The sequence below is a fragment of the Diadema setosum genome, chromosome 5 (assembly GCF_964275005.1).
Source record: "Diadema setosum chromosome 5, eeDiaSeto1, whole genome shotgun sequence".
Taxonomy (NCBI): Eukaryota; Metazoa; Echinodermata; class Echinoidea; order Diadematoida; family Diadematidae; genus Diadema; species Diadema setosum.
This window is the reverse complement of record NC_092689.1, coordinates 25,823,558-25,840,330: the sequence shown is the minus strand read 5'-3', so window position 1 is coordinate 25,840,330 and position 16,773 is coordinate 25,823,558. Positions and strand designations below refer to the sequence as shown.

At 40.0% G+C, this 16,773-nt stretch overlaps 1 protein-coding gene across 1 annotated transcript in view; it reads left to right on the top strand.

Moving 5' to 3' along the window:
- The window catches only part of LOC140228809 (uncharacterized), a 199,809-nt gene that overhangs the window by 168,103 nt on the left and 14,933 nt on the right, over window positions 1–16,773 (top strand). Inside the window, exons 53-54 of the mRNA XM_072309082.1 lie at window positions 23–10,060; window positions 16,538–16,661. Coding sequence (XP_072165183.1) covers window positions 23–10,060; window positions 16,538–16,661 — 10,162 coding nt within the window. The remainder of the gene's footprint in view (window positions 1–22; window positions 10,061–16,537; window positions 16,662–16,773) is intronic.

The following is a 16,773-nucleotide window of genomic DNA, read 5'->3' as shown; positions in this document are numbered from 1 at the left end:
AATCACCCCTATCTTCTCCTAGACAAAAACAAGGACAGTGAAAAGAGTGGAACAGACTGTCACCATCCTACAAGAAAAAACAGATGAGCCAAAGCTGGTTCCTTCAGAACAGCATGAACATGTACAAGAATCTGCTGAGGAAAGGTTTGAAGCCCATGTTGAAGAAAAAGAGCCACCAGCCCAAGTCCCGTCTGATCATGAAGAGCCCGAGCATCAGGTTGACATCCGCCAAAAAATAAAGCAGTTTGAAGCAAAAATTGAAGAAGCTTCCATGCCCAGCCAGCCAAAGGAAGCTGTTGTGAAAGAAGACAAAAAACATGTGCCTGCAGAGGCAACCCATGCACCTGACAGACCTGACCAGGAGACAGAAAAGTTTGAAAAGGAAAAAGCGACAGTTGATGACATTCCTAAATCAAAATCAGATGATATACCAGACACAGATGTTCATTCTTTTGTTGAAGAGAAGACAATTATTACCAAAGGAATGGAAGTGCAGCTTCAGGAGTCACAGGGAGAAAAGGAAGAAGTAGATGGTGGTGTCTTCAGCAAACCGGTTCCACCAGCAGATGTTGATGAAAAGGAGGCTGACATTCCAGGACAGCAGGTTAGGGAATATGTATCCACTGTTGTAGACTCTGTGATCATCCAGAAGCAATACCGTACAGAGGATGCACAGAGAGCTGTAGACAAATCTGAAGAGTTCAAAGAGCCACAGGATGTGTCAATACCAGACAAGACTCTTCCAGAGGAAATAGGTGAGAGAGAAAGAGATGCACTTTTGCCTGCTTCCCAAACAGAAAAAGAAGTTGTTGAGCACACTGTCACAGTTGTGAAAGAAACACATATGTTCCAGGAAAAGGAGATGGCTTATCCAGCTGAAGAGCCGAAGGATGTTGAGAAGGATATCCCAACAGACAGTCAACCTGAGGGTCCAGCTGAAGAAAAAATGGCAGAGGAGACATGCAAATCACAGGAGATAGACGTGTCCAGAGAACCGATGGAGGATGAAAGAGATGTCCTCCAGAGTGAATCAAAGCATGAAGACATAGTTGTCACCACACAAACTTTGGCAGCCATGAATGCTCCAGATTATGAAGAGGATGATATTTCAACATCAATGGAAGCCATGCCCTCGGAGAGAGATGACTTCCTGGAAGACATTCAAGAAGAGCAGGAAATGGTTCCATCTGACAGTTCCATTGAGAGGGAAGAAGAGAAGGATATTTCACAGACACCTATTGAAAAAACCCAGCCAGAAGAGATTCATAGGGAAGGAATCATTGAACAACATATTGATGGAAAAGTCATCACCACTGAATACAAAGAGACAATCACAAAAGATGTGCAAAAGGTAGAAGTGGATGCTAGTGATGTCAAAGAAGATTCAAAACCATTTTCCGAACCAGGACATGTTATTTGTGAGACTGTTCACCACACCACAGTTACATCAACTCGCACTGAAATACACACTGCCAGTGTAGCCAACATCCCAGAACCTGGGATTGATGAAAATTTGCCTCAAGTGAGTCAGGTACAAGAGGAAAAATTACCATCAGATGACACTGTGTCTGTCTCTTTTGAAGGCCCTGTAGCAGAACCAGAATCACATGTGCATGAAGATACATTCATTGACAAACAACCTGCTGATGAGGCAGTGGAGCGAAATGGTCAACAAGAGCCTGAACCCAAAGTTGATGAGGAAACCGATGGTAAAAGTCAAGCTGGAGAGCCTGCCATGACCACCAAGTATGAAGAAGTAGAGTTAGAAACTCACAGAGAAGTACATGTGATAAGTGAAACACATATTAAAGAGAAGATGCAAGAAAAAGAAAAGGATGTCTGTGAAGAACACGTAGGTGATGGAGCCGTAATCTCAACAGACAGACATGCCATCCTTGGGGATGAAGTACATGAACTTGAAGAAATGCAAGAAGAAAAGAAGGAAGAGGTTTTGGTTGACACACATGTTTCTGCAAGTCCCATCGAAGTACAATCTGTGAGTGAGTCACCTGTTGAGATTGTACAAGAAAAGGAAAAGGACATTTGTGAAGAACGTCTTGGGGACAGTTCAGTAACTCCAGCAGACAGAGATACCATCTTGAAGGAAGAGATTCACAAACTTGAAGAGATGCCAGAAGAAAAGAAGAAAGAAGTTTTGATGGACCAGGAGTTCCCCCAGGATGTATCCAAAATTGTCTTAGAAGAAAGTGTTAGACATACGCACATTACATCAACACATGTCGATGTTCAATCACTGAGTGAAGTTCTTGCTGAGGAAAAGGAAGTAGAAAAAGATAAGGATACTTGTGAAGAACCAGTGGTAGATGGAGCTAGAACCACAATGGACAAAGAAACTATCCCACTTGATGGAGTACATCAACTTGAAGAAAAACCTGGAGAAAAGCAGGAAGTTTTGGCAGACCAGGCAGAATCCACATTCATCTTAGAAGAGAGCATTCAACACACACAGATTTCTTCAAGTCCTGAAGATGAACAATCTGTCAGTAAGACACCTGTTGAGAGGGAACAAGAAAAGAGAATGGATATTCAGGAGGAACGACCTGAAGACATAGCAGTGGCCACTGTAGATGGAGAGGTCATTTTGAAAGATGAAGTGTACCAACTTGAAGAAATGCCAGAAGAAAAGCAAAAAGAAGCTCTTGTGGAAGAGGAACGCCCCAAGATTTCATCAACACATGTAGATGTCCAATCTTTGAGTGAGACAGCTGAAGAAAAGGGAGCAATTACAATAGATGATGTCCAGGAAACACCAAAGGGTGATGGAGTTACAAACACAGAAAGAGAGACAATCCCACAGGATGAAGTACACCAAGTTGATGAAATGCTGGGAGAAAAGCAGAAAGAAGCTTTAGTGGACCAGGAACCTCCACTGGAAGAATCCAAAGTTGTCTTAGAAGAGACCATTCAACACACACAAATCTCTTCAAGTCACGTAGACATACAAACTGTGAGTGAGTCATCTATTGAGAGAGAACAAGGAAAAGAAAAGGACATTATTGAAGAACGTCTTGGGGACAGGTCAGTAACTGCAGTAGATAGAGAGACCATCTTAACGAAAGAGATTCACCAGCTTGAAGAGATTCCAGTAGAAAAGCAGGAAGAAGTTCCAGTGGACCAGAAACCTCTCCATGAAGAATCCAAAGTTGTCATAGAAGAGACCGTTCAACACACACACATTTCCGCAAGTTCCATAGAAGTACAATCTGTGAGTGAGTCACCCGCTGATGGAGAACAAGAAAAGGAAAAGGACATTTGTGAAGAACGTCTTGGGGACGAGTCAGGAACAGCAGTAGACAGAGAGACCATCTTAACGAAAGAGATTCACCAGCTTGAAGAGATTCCCGTAGAAAAGCAGGAAGAAGTTCCAGTAGACCACAAACCGCTCCATGAAGAATCCAAAGTTGTCATAGAAGAGACCGTTCAACACACACACATTTCTGCAAGTTCCATAGAAGTACAATCTGTGAGTGAGACACCCGCTGATGGAGAACAAGAAAAGGAAAAGGACATTTGTGAAGAACGTCTTGAGGACAAGTCAGGAACAGCAGTAGACAGAGAGACCATCTTGAAGGAAGAGATTCACCAACTTGAAGAGATGCCAGAAGAAAAGCAGGAAGAAGTTCCAGTGGACCAGAAACCGCTCCATGAAGAATCCAAAGTTGTCATAGAAGAGACCGTTCAACACACACACATTTCCGCAAGTTCCATAGAAGTACAATCTGTGAGTGAGTCACCCGCTGATGGAGAACAAGAAAAGGAAAAGGACATTTGTGAAGAACGTCTTGAGGACAAGTCAGGAACAGCAGTAGACAGAGAGACCATCTTGAAGGAAGAGATTCACCAACTTGAAGAGATGCCAGAAGAAAAGCAGGAAGAAGTTCCAGTGGACCAGAAACCGCTCCATGAAGAATCCAAAGTTGTCATAGAAGAGACCATTCAACACACACACATTTCCACAAGTTCCATAGAAGTACAATCTGTGAGTGAGTCACCCGCTGATGGAGAACAAGAAAAGGAAAAGGACATTTGTGAAGAACGTCTTGAGGACAAGTCAGGAACAGCAGTAGACAGAGAGACCATCTTGAAGGAAGAGATTCACCAACTTGAAGAGATGCCAGAAGAAAAGCAGGAAGAAGTTCCAGTGGACCAGAAACCGCTCCATGAAGAATCCAAAGTTGTCATAGAAGAGACCGTTCAACACACACACATTTCCGCAAGTTCCATAGAAGTACAATCTGTGAGTGAGTCACCCGCTGATGGAGAACAAGAAAAGGAAAAGGACATTTGTGAAGAACGTCTTGAGGACAAGTCAGGAACAGCAGTAGACAGAGAGACCATCTTGAAGGAAGAGATTCACCAACTTGAAGAGATGCCAGAAGAAAAGCAGGAAAAGGTTCCAGTGGACCAGAAACCACTCCATGAAGAATCGAAAGTTGTTGTAGAAGAGACAATTCAACACACACACGTTACTACAAGTCCCATCGAAATACAATCTGTGAGTGAGTCACCAGTTGAGAGAGAACAAGAAAAGGAAAAGGACATTTGTGAAGAACGTCTTTGGGACAAGTCAGGAACAGCCGTAGACAGAGAGACCATCTTGAAGGAAGAGATGCCAGAAGAAAAGAAGGAAGAAATTCCAGTCGACCAGAAACCTCTCCATGAAGAATCCAAAGTTGTCATAGAAGAGACTGTTCAACACACACACATTTCCGCAAGTTCCATCGAAGTACAATCTGTGAGTGAGTCGCCTGTTGAGAGAGAAGAAAAGGAAAAGGACATTTGTGAAGAACGTCTTGGGGACAAGTCAGGAACAGCAGTAGACAGAGAGACCATCTTGAAGGAAGAGATTCACCAACTTGAAGAGATGCCAGAAGAAAAGCAGGAAAAGGTTCCAGTGGACCAGAAACCACTCCATGAAGAATCGAAAGTTGTTGTAGAAGAGACAATTCAACACACACACGTTTCTACAAGTCCCATCGAAATACAATCTGTGAGTGAGTCACCAGTTGAGAGAGAACAAGAAAAGGAAAAGGACATTTGTGAAGAACGTCTTGGGGACAAGTCAGGAACAGCCGTAGACAGAGAGACCATCTTGAAGGAAGAGATTTGCCAGCTTGAAGAGATGCCAGAAGAAAAGAAGGAAGAAATTCCAGTCGACCAGAAACCTCTCCATGAAGAATCCAAAGTTGTCATAGAAGAGACCGTTCAACATACACACATTTCTGCAAGTTCCATAGAAGTACAATCTGTGAGTGAGTCACCTGTTGAGAGAGAACAAGAAAAGGAAAAGGACATTTGTGAAGAACGTCTTGGAGAGAAGTCAGTAAGCTCAGAAGACAGAGAGACCATCATGAAGGAAGAGGTTCACCATCTTGAAGAAATGCCAGTAGAAAAGAAGGAAGAAGTTATAATAGACCAGGAACCTGTTCAGGATGAATCCAAAATTGTCATAGAGGAAAGTATTCAACACACACACATTTCATCAACTCAAGATGTCCACTTATTGACCGAGGTACCTGCTGAAGAAAAAGAGGTACAAGAAGAAAATGTTTGTAAAGACATCGTAGGGGATGTAGCTACAGACAAAGGAACAGTCCTGATGGATGAAGCAAGCCAACTAGAAGAAATGCCAGAAGACAACCAGGAAGGAGTTCTAGTTGACCAGGAACCTCCCCAGGAAGAATCCAAACTTGTCATGGAAGAAAGCATCCTACATACACACTCGTTATCAATACCTGTTGATGTCCAATCCTCGAGCGAGGCACCTGCTGAGGAAAAGAAAGCACAAAGAGGAGAAGATATTTGTGAAGAACCGGTGGAAGATGGAGCTACACCTACAGTGGACAGAGATACTATCCTGAAGGAGGAAGTTCACCAACTTGCAGAACTGCCAGAAATAATGCAGGAGGAAGTTCCAGTAGGCCAGGAAACTCTCCAGGAAGAATCCAAAGCTGTCATAGAAGAAAGTGTTCAACATACACACATTTTGTCAACTCATGTAGAGATGCAATTGCATGAGGAGAAGAGAGCACAAGAAGAGGAAAAGGATATTTGTGAAAAACAACTGGAGGACAAGGGTGTAACAACAACAGACGGGGAGACCATTCTGAAGGATGAAATTCGTCTGCATGAAGAATTTCCAGCAGAAAAGCCTGAAGAAAAGCCAGCAGAGAAGCCTGAAGAAATTAAGGTTGACCATGAATCTTCCCGTGAAGAATCCAGTGTCTGTGACGAAGGTATCCAGCACACAACTATTTACGCAACCCACACTGAAATACAGGTGGTCAGTGAAACCACTGTAACAGAAAAAGAAGAAGCTCATCCAGATGAAAGGGATAAATCATTTGTTCAGCCACACAGTTTGGAGGTCAAGACTGAAGAGAAAGTGGAAGATGCTGTTGCAGTTGACTACAAGTTTCCACAGGAGGATGTACAGCAGCGTGATCAGCCACAACCCGACTCTGATGTAGACAAACTTGGTGAAGCGGCATCAGACAAAATAGAGCCAGAACCCAAAGCAGAAAAAGTCCTTGATTCTGCAGATGAATCATTCACCATACACACAGTAGAAACTGTACATGAAGAGTGCACTGAGGAAGATACACTGACCACAGAGTATAGGGAGACAGTTATGCAACTTCCTGATGTAAAAGAAGATGAGAAACATACTCCACACAAAGAACATGAAGATGTTCAGGAGAGTGTACAGCTTACTGTTATCACTACTCACACTGAAGTAAATGTGCCCAAGGAAGCCTCAAGTGACCAGCCTCAAGTTACATTTTCACCCCCCTTGTCAGAACATCCTCAAGAGTTGTCAATGGAACAAAGTCACACAAGCACCAAAGAGGAAGTTGTAAGTGATGAGCGAGTAGAAGAACCAGTCCTCTCCCATGACTACAAAGAGGTGGTATTGAAGGAGGAAGTTTCCTCTCCTCAGGAAGGAGGTGCTGCAGACACCATTGATGATATCCAACCCAGCTTAGAAAACCAAACCCGCAGTGAGCAGCAAGAAAATCTGGAGAAAGAGGTCATTTTTCATGAAGTCGTAGAACAAGCTACAGTTACATCATCTCGCACTGAAATACATATCACTGCTCAAAAGACTGCTGTTGAGAAGCAGGAAATTCCTGAACCACATTTTGATGAAGCGGAAGGGGAAACCAAGCACCCTGGAGGACCATCTCAAGGCACAGTTCATGAAGAGAGGGTTGACATACAAGATCAGATCCCCACTGACCTCCAAGAGTCCCCAGCAGGGGAGCCACATGATACTCTAGAAGAAAGCATGCAAGAAGTAGCCATTACATCAGCACCTACAGAAACATGTGTGTCCACTGAAGGTCTTGAAAGTGAGAGACAGGAGCCCTCTACAGAACCAGAAACCAGTATTCCTGTATCATTGCCATGTGATGTCGAGAAGGTTGATGAATGCATTCCAACAACAGAACACAAAGAAACAATCCTAAAGGATGAAGAACAACTGGATAAAGAAACTCTGCCAGTAGAAAAGGACATCCCTGAATCTGCAGGAGGATATGAAGATGCAGAGCCAGAGAGTGTTCAGCAAACAGTCAGCACTACCACTCACTCTGAAGTTCACATTTCAAGTACAACCACAATAGTAAAAGAAGGTACAGAAGAAGAAGCTAAATCAACTCCTGCTGAGAGAGAAGACCTGTCTCCTATAGAGGAGGGTGTAACTTCAGGGGAAGTTGTGGAATATCAAGAAGACAGGCTTGCTGAACCAGGGGAAGCTGCCAGTCTTCGAGATCAAAGTGCTGCTTATGTAGAAAGAGTGATAAGGACTGTGCAAACAAGAGAAGTAAGATTTGTAGAGGAAACAATGATGGAAAGCAGTGAGCCGGAAGATGATGTTCACATTGAAGACGAGCTTGACCTAACCGAAAGGGATATCTCAATGGATGATGAGCATTCAGATGATTCTGATATGATTCCAGAAATCAAGCTAGACTTGCAATCTGAAGAGATTGTACAAGATGATGAGGCAGTAGCTGAAAGGCGTGCAAGGGACCATGGATATCTCATTGAACCTGATCCGCCCACTGAAGAGAGTGAAATTATTCTTGGTGAAGATGGCATAAGCAGTGAACAACTTGGTGTTGATGATGAGGATGACTATGACATGAGAACAGAGAGTATAAGCTACATGGAGGAGCATGTCGAAGAAGTTCCACCAGATGGGCAAGAGGGGACAGAATCTGATTCTCACCTTCCTTCTCACAGTATGCTTGAAACCACAGTTTCAACTGTTCCTATGGTCCAAGATGACGGTGCAAAGCCCCCAGGAAGAGATAAAGAAGACGACAACACAGTTACTTCCTATAAATCTATTGAGCAGGCAATGATTGTTGAAAAAGAGCTTTACCTAGAGTCACAGCCAGGCGAAATGGATGGTGAAACTGAGCAGGAGATACCATCAAACGACGTTCAAACAGACTCTGGCCCTGAGGATGGGCGAGGTACTCCAGACATTCTTGATATCACTGGTGAATATGCTACCAGTTATAGTCATATTGAAATGATGTCTCACTCATATGACGTTGCAGAACCTGGACATCAAGACATTCCTTCTGACAAAGATGCAGCTGTATCTTGTGAGCAAGATCAAATTGAGACAGAGACGGGAGAGCCATTGCATGGAACAGCTCTGGCTGAAATAGAGCAACAATATGCTGTCCAGACCCCTGCATCAGAGAGAGAATTTCAAGGACAGTGGGTTGAGAGCCAGGAAGGGGATGCCATTGTGAGGACAAGACAATCTCAGATTGAAGAAACATATGAAGACCAAACTGAAGATGGAACTGTGGTTTACCATCGCAAAGTTGTCACAGAGACAAGAGTTGTGACGGGAGAACCTTTCGATGAAAGATTGACTTTGTCTTCTCAGGCACCACAGGACTTAGTCATTCATCCTCAGCCTCCATCTCCCGATTCTCTTGTCACACCAGAAATACAAGAACTTCCAGACACTCCAGAGTCTCTTCCAGAGTCATCCACACATGATGGATCATCTGTAGGGCCAAGTGACCATCAAGAGTTCTGCTATGATTCAACCTCTGTGGCTGAAGCATCCTCAGAGTCAAGACAGCTTCTATATGAAGATGTGCAGGAACCAGAGAGTCATTTTCAGGTCCAAGATACTGTCCTGGTTGATGGCCCTACAGAGTCTGATTATTATGACCCTAACCTCATTGGAAATCAGCATCAGGAGCATGTTGATTTTTATGATCCAGAATCACAGCAGATGGGTTCTGAACCTGAAGTTCTTGACTCTCCCCAAGAAGTGGAGCTTCCACATGGAGAGGATGTTGATATTATGCAGTACCAAGATCTATCTGCTCAAGAGCAAGTCAGTGTCAGCATTTCTTACAGTGAGCAGGCTGTAACTCATACCCAATTTGATGAAGCCATGCTGACTGAGGCCCTTGCACAGCATGCAGAAGAAGAAGATCACTATGATCAAGCACCAGCCCACGATCAAGAGGTCTTTCAAATTGAGGACAGTGACAGGGCTGATTCTGTGGTCAGTCCACGGCCACCAGAGCCAATATCGGATGTAGAGAGCCACCTACCACCTGTGGATGTCAATTTTCTGGAAAGTGAACCAAGTGCTGACCAAGAGGAAACGGCTGTTGAAGAGGGAGAGGAAACAGCTGTTGAAGAGGGAGAGGAAAAGGATGAAGTTGACAGCCCAACAAAGCCTTTCAGAGGACCCATGCCAGCAGCTGATCCATCTGAAGATGAAGAAGACACCGAATCAGCGCAAGCCACCGGAAGTATCTCCCAAGGATCTGTGGATGATTCATCCACCCATTATGTTGTCCATGAAGAATATGAGACCAAACAGGAGGATGGTGGCATCGTGAAGAAGTCTGTTCATGTCACTCGCACCACATTCCGCAGAGAAGTCAGCTACCCCGGAGAGGAAACCCAGTTTGGGGAGGCTATCCTCCAGACACGGTCATCCTCAGAGTACTTGGCTGATCATAAAGAGACCCAGCCCAGACAGAGACAGGTATTGAGACAGGAAAAAGAGAGTGTTGCCAGTAGCACTGCCCAAGCCTTGCATGACCGTAGCATTTGTTCCACTCTGATGAAATGGTTGAAGAGCATTAACAGACTCGCTTTTGTTGTATGCACCTGTCTGCTTATCATTGCCTTACTTATGCTCTGTGTTTGGCATGACTTTGGTGATGCTTTTACCCCCTGATAAGTTCATTTGAAGTGCCCTATGATTTTTTTGAAGCATGAACCTTTGCTTAAATGTTCTGTGAAAATATTAATTTCTAAGTACCATACAGCTGATCAAGACTATTGAATGAAAGTAGCTTATGAAATGTATTCAAGGTCACATCTTGTTGGGATTAAGATTTCACATGTTGATTTTACTAATGTGTAAAGTAAGTCCATACTTTTCCTATTCATGTGCTTCTTTGAGTCACTGTCACGTTGAGTAATATATTCAAGCATGTAATGTAAGTTAAACACTGACATCTAAAATTTGATTTACTAAAATTAGGATGTACGGTACACTACTTCCCAATTGTGCTTTGTTACACCAAACATTTAATGAAACAAGTAGACATTGACCTGCAAGTTCAATAATTTTGATCAGCTGACTGACTGCACTTTTTTGTTTATATGCTAAATTGTTATTTAGGCCTGCATAAGTTATCAGATATATTATATATGTGTTATAAACAGGTACCTGATAAGGGTGGAACACTGAATAAAAAAAGATATATATATAAGCATAATTTAGTTTTTAGCAGACATTGTAGAAGGACTAAATCCAAGCTTAGTGCAGAGCCTGCACTAATGTAGGGACTTTGTTGATTGCTTTTGAGGTGCTGTAAAAGCACCATTAGGGAAGTGCAATTATTGATTTCATATTGTGTGAGAGGGTAAATGTGAAGAAGTGTCTTTCAAAAACAGCAATTGTACCAAAGTATACAGCTCTGATGTGTGTGAACTAATGAATATATATTTTGAATGCTTGTCTGAGAATAGTAGGCAGATGTTTATTAATAAAAGAATAGAGTATCAAGATTATGAATCATAATGCAATGAAAAATAGTCTATTTTTCCACAGAATTCACATGAGTGCTTTATGTTGTTATCATTGTTGTTACAAATAAGTTTAAGCCAGTGCAGTTGACAAAATATTAACTTGTCATTCAAACCTTATGTACTCTAAACACTGCATGGCAAAAATAATAATATACACATTTTGTACACCTGATATTGTATATCTGCAATAGTTGTAAAAATGCCAATTGTATATCAAGATTGTAAAGTTTGTCACTATATATCCTACTTGCTTTTTTTAACTGATCCTATCATATTGTGCTAACAAATCGTTAAGTTTATCAAAGTCAGTATGATTAGACACATTCTCCTTAATCTTCAATTATTTTTTTTTTGTGAGAATTAATACAACTTTTATTATACATCAAGCTCTTTAAAAAGATGGACACAAATAGAGTAAAAAGACATTGCAGCCAGTTGTACTGTGTTGCTTTGAATTTTGTGATGTATGACTTCATACTCTGTGAAGCATGGTTATGAAATGACTCGATGATCATAGGAGATTGTGCTGGAAAAACGTTTGTATTCTGAGGCAATAAGTATAGCAAGTTAGTTCAAGTATAACAGATTATGAATGTCAGTAGATTATTTTGAGTAATTGATGATAAGCAATCATAAATCTAGTAGGAGCAGGATGAGGTTATAGATGTGATGAATAAACAAATTTAAATCATTCTTAGATGCATTTACATACCTACTAAAAATGAATAAATGATTAGGTGTGAGGTTTATCCATGTGATATTTCTTCATAAAAATAACATACTTAGTTCATGCTGAAAAAAAAAAATTATTTTGCAATACCTTTTATGTCTGCAATCTTACAAAACTATTTAAGATGTCTATTGTATGTGTCACTGATGCATGTCACCTGGTTGGTTGCCTTAAATCAAATCAAATAAATTAAGTGAAAGCAATGTGGTCATTTTGTTGAATCATTTTATTTTCTTTGACTAACCAGCATCTCTCTGTGTTTGAGTAAAGTATCTAACAAATTCATGTGCTTCTGTAAGTTTTCATTCTGTTAATATTTTTTTTTTCTCAGGGTGTAATTTCCACTTTTGGTTTGTCTGGGTTCACATTGTATTATTTTCACTTGCTTGTGTGCACTGCATGATTACTCGTCCACTCCTAATACTATTGTCATTTGAGTGCCTCATTCATACTGATTTGAATGCACAAATATATTTTGAGCCAGCGCGTGTATTAATGTTTGTGATATTCAAATTGTGTGAAGGTGGCAATAGTACTGCAGTCTCGAAATTGACAGTTTGAAGCAGAATCTGAATGACAGCATTTAAAAACAAATCATCTTTGCCTAATAAGATTGATCCACATTTAATACCAAAGCTTACAAGGCAAGCATAAACACCCTTATGTATCTTTCTTTAATGTTTACCTAGCTGCCCATAACTTATGAGTCATATGTATCCAGGCAAACTTTGAAATACCAAAAAGATTATGCTTTGAAATACACTGCTAACATCTCGTGTAATAAGATGTACCTGTACCACTTTCTTGTTGGAAAAAAACAAAAACAAAAACAAACTCAATTTTTTTGACAGTTCATAAATTCTCCCAATTTCTGTATGCAGGGAACATAAAGAGACATTCAAAGTTTGATTGAACTTATTTGTTATATTGAATTTGTAACAGAATTGAGTAGGACAGTCTGCATTCTTGCCATGCCATTCTCTCGGCTACTGAGACTGGGTATTTAAATACTCGTACAAAATGAATCAGATTTTCCACCAATTGTGTTAATTCAAGCTGCTTCGATTGTTTGTTTCAAGACTGCTCAGCACAATTGTACAATTTCAATGCATTAACTCAAGTTTCGAAAGCTTAAGGCAGTATATTCCATATTTTTTCAATGCATTAAACTCAGTTTTGAAAGCTGAAGGCAGTGTAATCCATATTTAAACATGTTTACCATTCATCTGTCACTATGAAAGAGTGCATTATACTTTTGTATGGCATCAAAGAGTTCATGGAGGCATTTGCTAAAGCTAACAAAGAGCTTAAAACCATTCTTGACTTCCCTTCAGTTACCATTGACAACAATGATTTTGCCTGTCTGTAAATAATCAACATTTCATGCATTGATATTCATTGCCCTCTCTATGTGCCACTTTTATTTGAAAGAAAAGGTGATTGGAGCTAAAAGTATCATCAGTATCAAGCTTTTCCCACTTGACAATAATATTCACTCATAAAAGAGGGTTTGGCATGCTCTAACCAAAGCTGCTAAATTAGCATAGTCTACATAGGCATTGAAAGAGTCACTTGCTGGAGATTAAAATGACATGTTAACTTGTAGAGCCTCACTGGATACTTGTTAAAAAGACTTGGACACATTAAGTATAAAAAAAAAAACACCAACAACAGTCACCATTTTTTATCAATGCTTCTGTGTTTTAATGAACAAGAGTGTTTTTGTCCACAAATCTTAGGTCACTGAATTATCATGGCCGCAGTATGTTTCTCGTGTCCACTAGGCATATGTACTGTTGGACACTACAATGCCAAGCTCTACCATTCATACTTCTCATGCTGTATTTCAATACCATGTTTTAGGAAGTTGAAGAATCCGGAGAACCGTCAGCATCTGAGGTACCAAAGGATCAGCCAGTCGGACTGTGTTTTCCAGTCAAAGAATACTTTCTCCCTTTAGTATATTACTATATATTCACTCTCCTCTTCCTCCTCCTCCTCCTCCTCTACCTCTTTCCCCATCTTCATCGTTTGCCTATGTGGCATGCTAGTTCTAGTACAAACCAACAATGGACCAGTGAAGTGTCTATCAAAGCTGATTTTTTTTTTCCATTCTCCATTCTCGGAGAAGTTTTTGTTGATATTTTTTTTCTTTCTTTGACTGTTCCCTTCCTGTCAGTATTTTCCATTACTTTTAGTACCATTTTCCCCGCCCCCTTCCCCTCATATTGGCTCTTGAATCTCTACTGCCATGCGTGATATTATTTGCACCTTTTCTGTCACTCTCTCCTTCTCTCACTTTTAAAGAGTGTCTGTTGTGTTTCCTATACTCTTTAATTTTCTGATTTATTCTCCCAAATCTTTCTCTATCTCTCCCTTTCATGTCTTGTAAGCCTTTTCTGTTCTTTTTTTTTTTTCAGTCTGACTTTGTTCCACCATTTCCCCATTTCTTGCTTTTCTTAAATCATCACAGCCAGAGAATATAAGATAATCCTTTATATATATTTATTGTTTTTATTTATATGCCATGCCTTTTCTTTTTCCAAGACGTAATCTGAATATATACTGATGTCAGTTACTATTTATACTGATGTATAAGAAACTTTTCCCATGTACAAGACCTGATCGCATTGATTGTCCATTTTTGCAAGTAATCTCATGTTTTTCCAAGTAATTACATATTTCTTCAATGAATTCTTTCCTAGATTTAGCATGGGCTGTTGCCAGAAGTTTCTTTGAATATGGTTCTTTATTAACAGAGCCTTCATCTTTTATTTTGTTATGTTTTTTTTCTTTTTTTTCTCATGTAAATAAATCTTTGTATATTTACCTACAGCATCACCTTGTGGAGATCAATATACCTGTGTTTTACTGTAGATTTGGAAGTTATGACTAGAAAGCAACTGTCCATTTTAGTGTCTAACTTAAAAAATGCATCTAAAATGTAACTTTTTCAGCAACATTACCTAGAAGACTTTAGACCTTTTAACACATGATGTTTAAATAATTTAAAATAAATATGTAGTTTTGATTCATGCATGCAGCTTTCATTGCATTTATATTTATTCATCTTTCCATGAAGATTATTCTTTCCTCAAATGGCTGTCAGACCAAGCTATGTCTCAGCTGCAATATATTTTGTAATGTTTGTTTCCCTTTTCCTGTGTATTCATATGTACAAGTGTATACTTTTTGAATTTGTCACTTTTCATTCATAATGCATTTCTCCTACATGTGATTTTCTAGCAAAATTTTCAGCCACCATTTTCATCATCCATATTTCCATGTTGCCTCCCATTCTCCTGGTTTTGTGATTTTTTTTTTTCACATAGCCATCAATCCTAAATGGAGACCTGAACACTTCACATGTACCCCTACACGACTATCTATCTATATTCATCCTTTACTTTCAGTCACATAGGTCCCATATGCCACTGAGTGAACAATGCAGTATGGCGTGATGTTAGTGTATGTGATGTGATGTGTGTGTGTATGTGTGTGTGCATGTGTGTGTGTTATGTGTATGGTAACTGTGTGAGTTTGTTTGCTTTATAAATATTTTCTTGCAAGATCTCGAGCGGATGTGTGATGTGCGTTTTGTCTCTGTATAGGTATGAGGATGCTACAAATATCATCATAGATGAATACATGTGTGTGTGTGTGTATGTGTGTGTTTCTGTGTGTTTCTGTGTGTTTCTGTGTGTGTGTGTGTGAGAGAGAGAGAGTTTGAATTTCCATGATCCGAGTTTGAAAGGGGGGATCAACTATTGTGTTCCTTGGAGTTTGTGCTACCCAGCAGTGTGTAATACGTGAATGTATTTGTCCAGTATGGGGAAAAAAAATATCAGAGGGAGGTGTGCAGATATACAGAAATGGTATGGGTGCATATTTGTTTTATGTGCCTGTCAAGATGCATGTTTGTATGTGTGAGAGAGAGAGAGAGAGAGAGAGAGAGGGGAGAGAAGAGAGGGTTTGAAAAGTGTAATACCCTTTGTATGTTCAGTTGTTACGTCAAGCATATATGTATATACTTGTTTTATATAAGTCGGATTTCATGATTTTTCCCCTCCTGATCTGGATGTTTATGCATGCGAGTGAGTTATTTCTTTGCTGTTTCGTTTTGATAATCTGTTCTTCATTTTGTTGACATTTTTGTTGAGACTATACAATGCATATGAAATTTTACTAATTTTTTATATAGATCGGTTCCTGATCACTGAAGTTTGATATGTATTTTCACATTTAAAAAGAAAATGCATCAAAGCAGTAAGGATGTTATACTAATGAGTCCCGAAATGGCCTACACCCCAACACACTCAAAAGCCATTAGTTCAAAAGCTGTATCTTTATATTTTGTTCATTTGGATTGAAATATCATGAACTTGTTTACTCAAGGATTAAATGATTATCTTCATACTTTTAATACTGAAACCTGTTTATGAATAACTCATATCAACTAATTTGAAATAACCTCAAGAAGAATACCTACTTTGTAACTTTCTCGTTTTTTCTTTCATAAATATAAACACATTTATTTATTAATAAGGAACTTTCTCATTTTATCTTTCATAAACACATTTATTTATTAGTAAGGTAATTCTGTGTCCCCCATCCTGTGTTTCAATGCAGTGATGCTATTGTGAATTCTTACATGTGTTTTATGAAAGTTTCTTTTATTTGGTCTCTCTACAGCCGATGGTTGATGAGCAGCTGGAAGCGCCTGATGTAGTCGGAGACGTGCAGTCAAAGAAGCCCACGTATTCTCCCGAGGAGCTCGAGGATTTCGCCGAAGTCCTGAACGAATTCTCCGCGACAGGTGTGTCCATAAACCTGTTATGTCCTTTTACCACTCCCTGATACTTAATGCAGAATCCAAAAGAAAGAAAAAAGAAAGAAAACAAAAACATGTTTCGTAAAATGGCAGGACA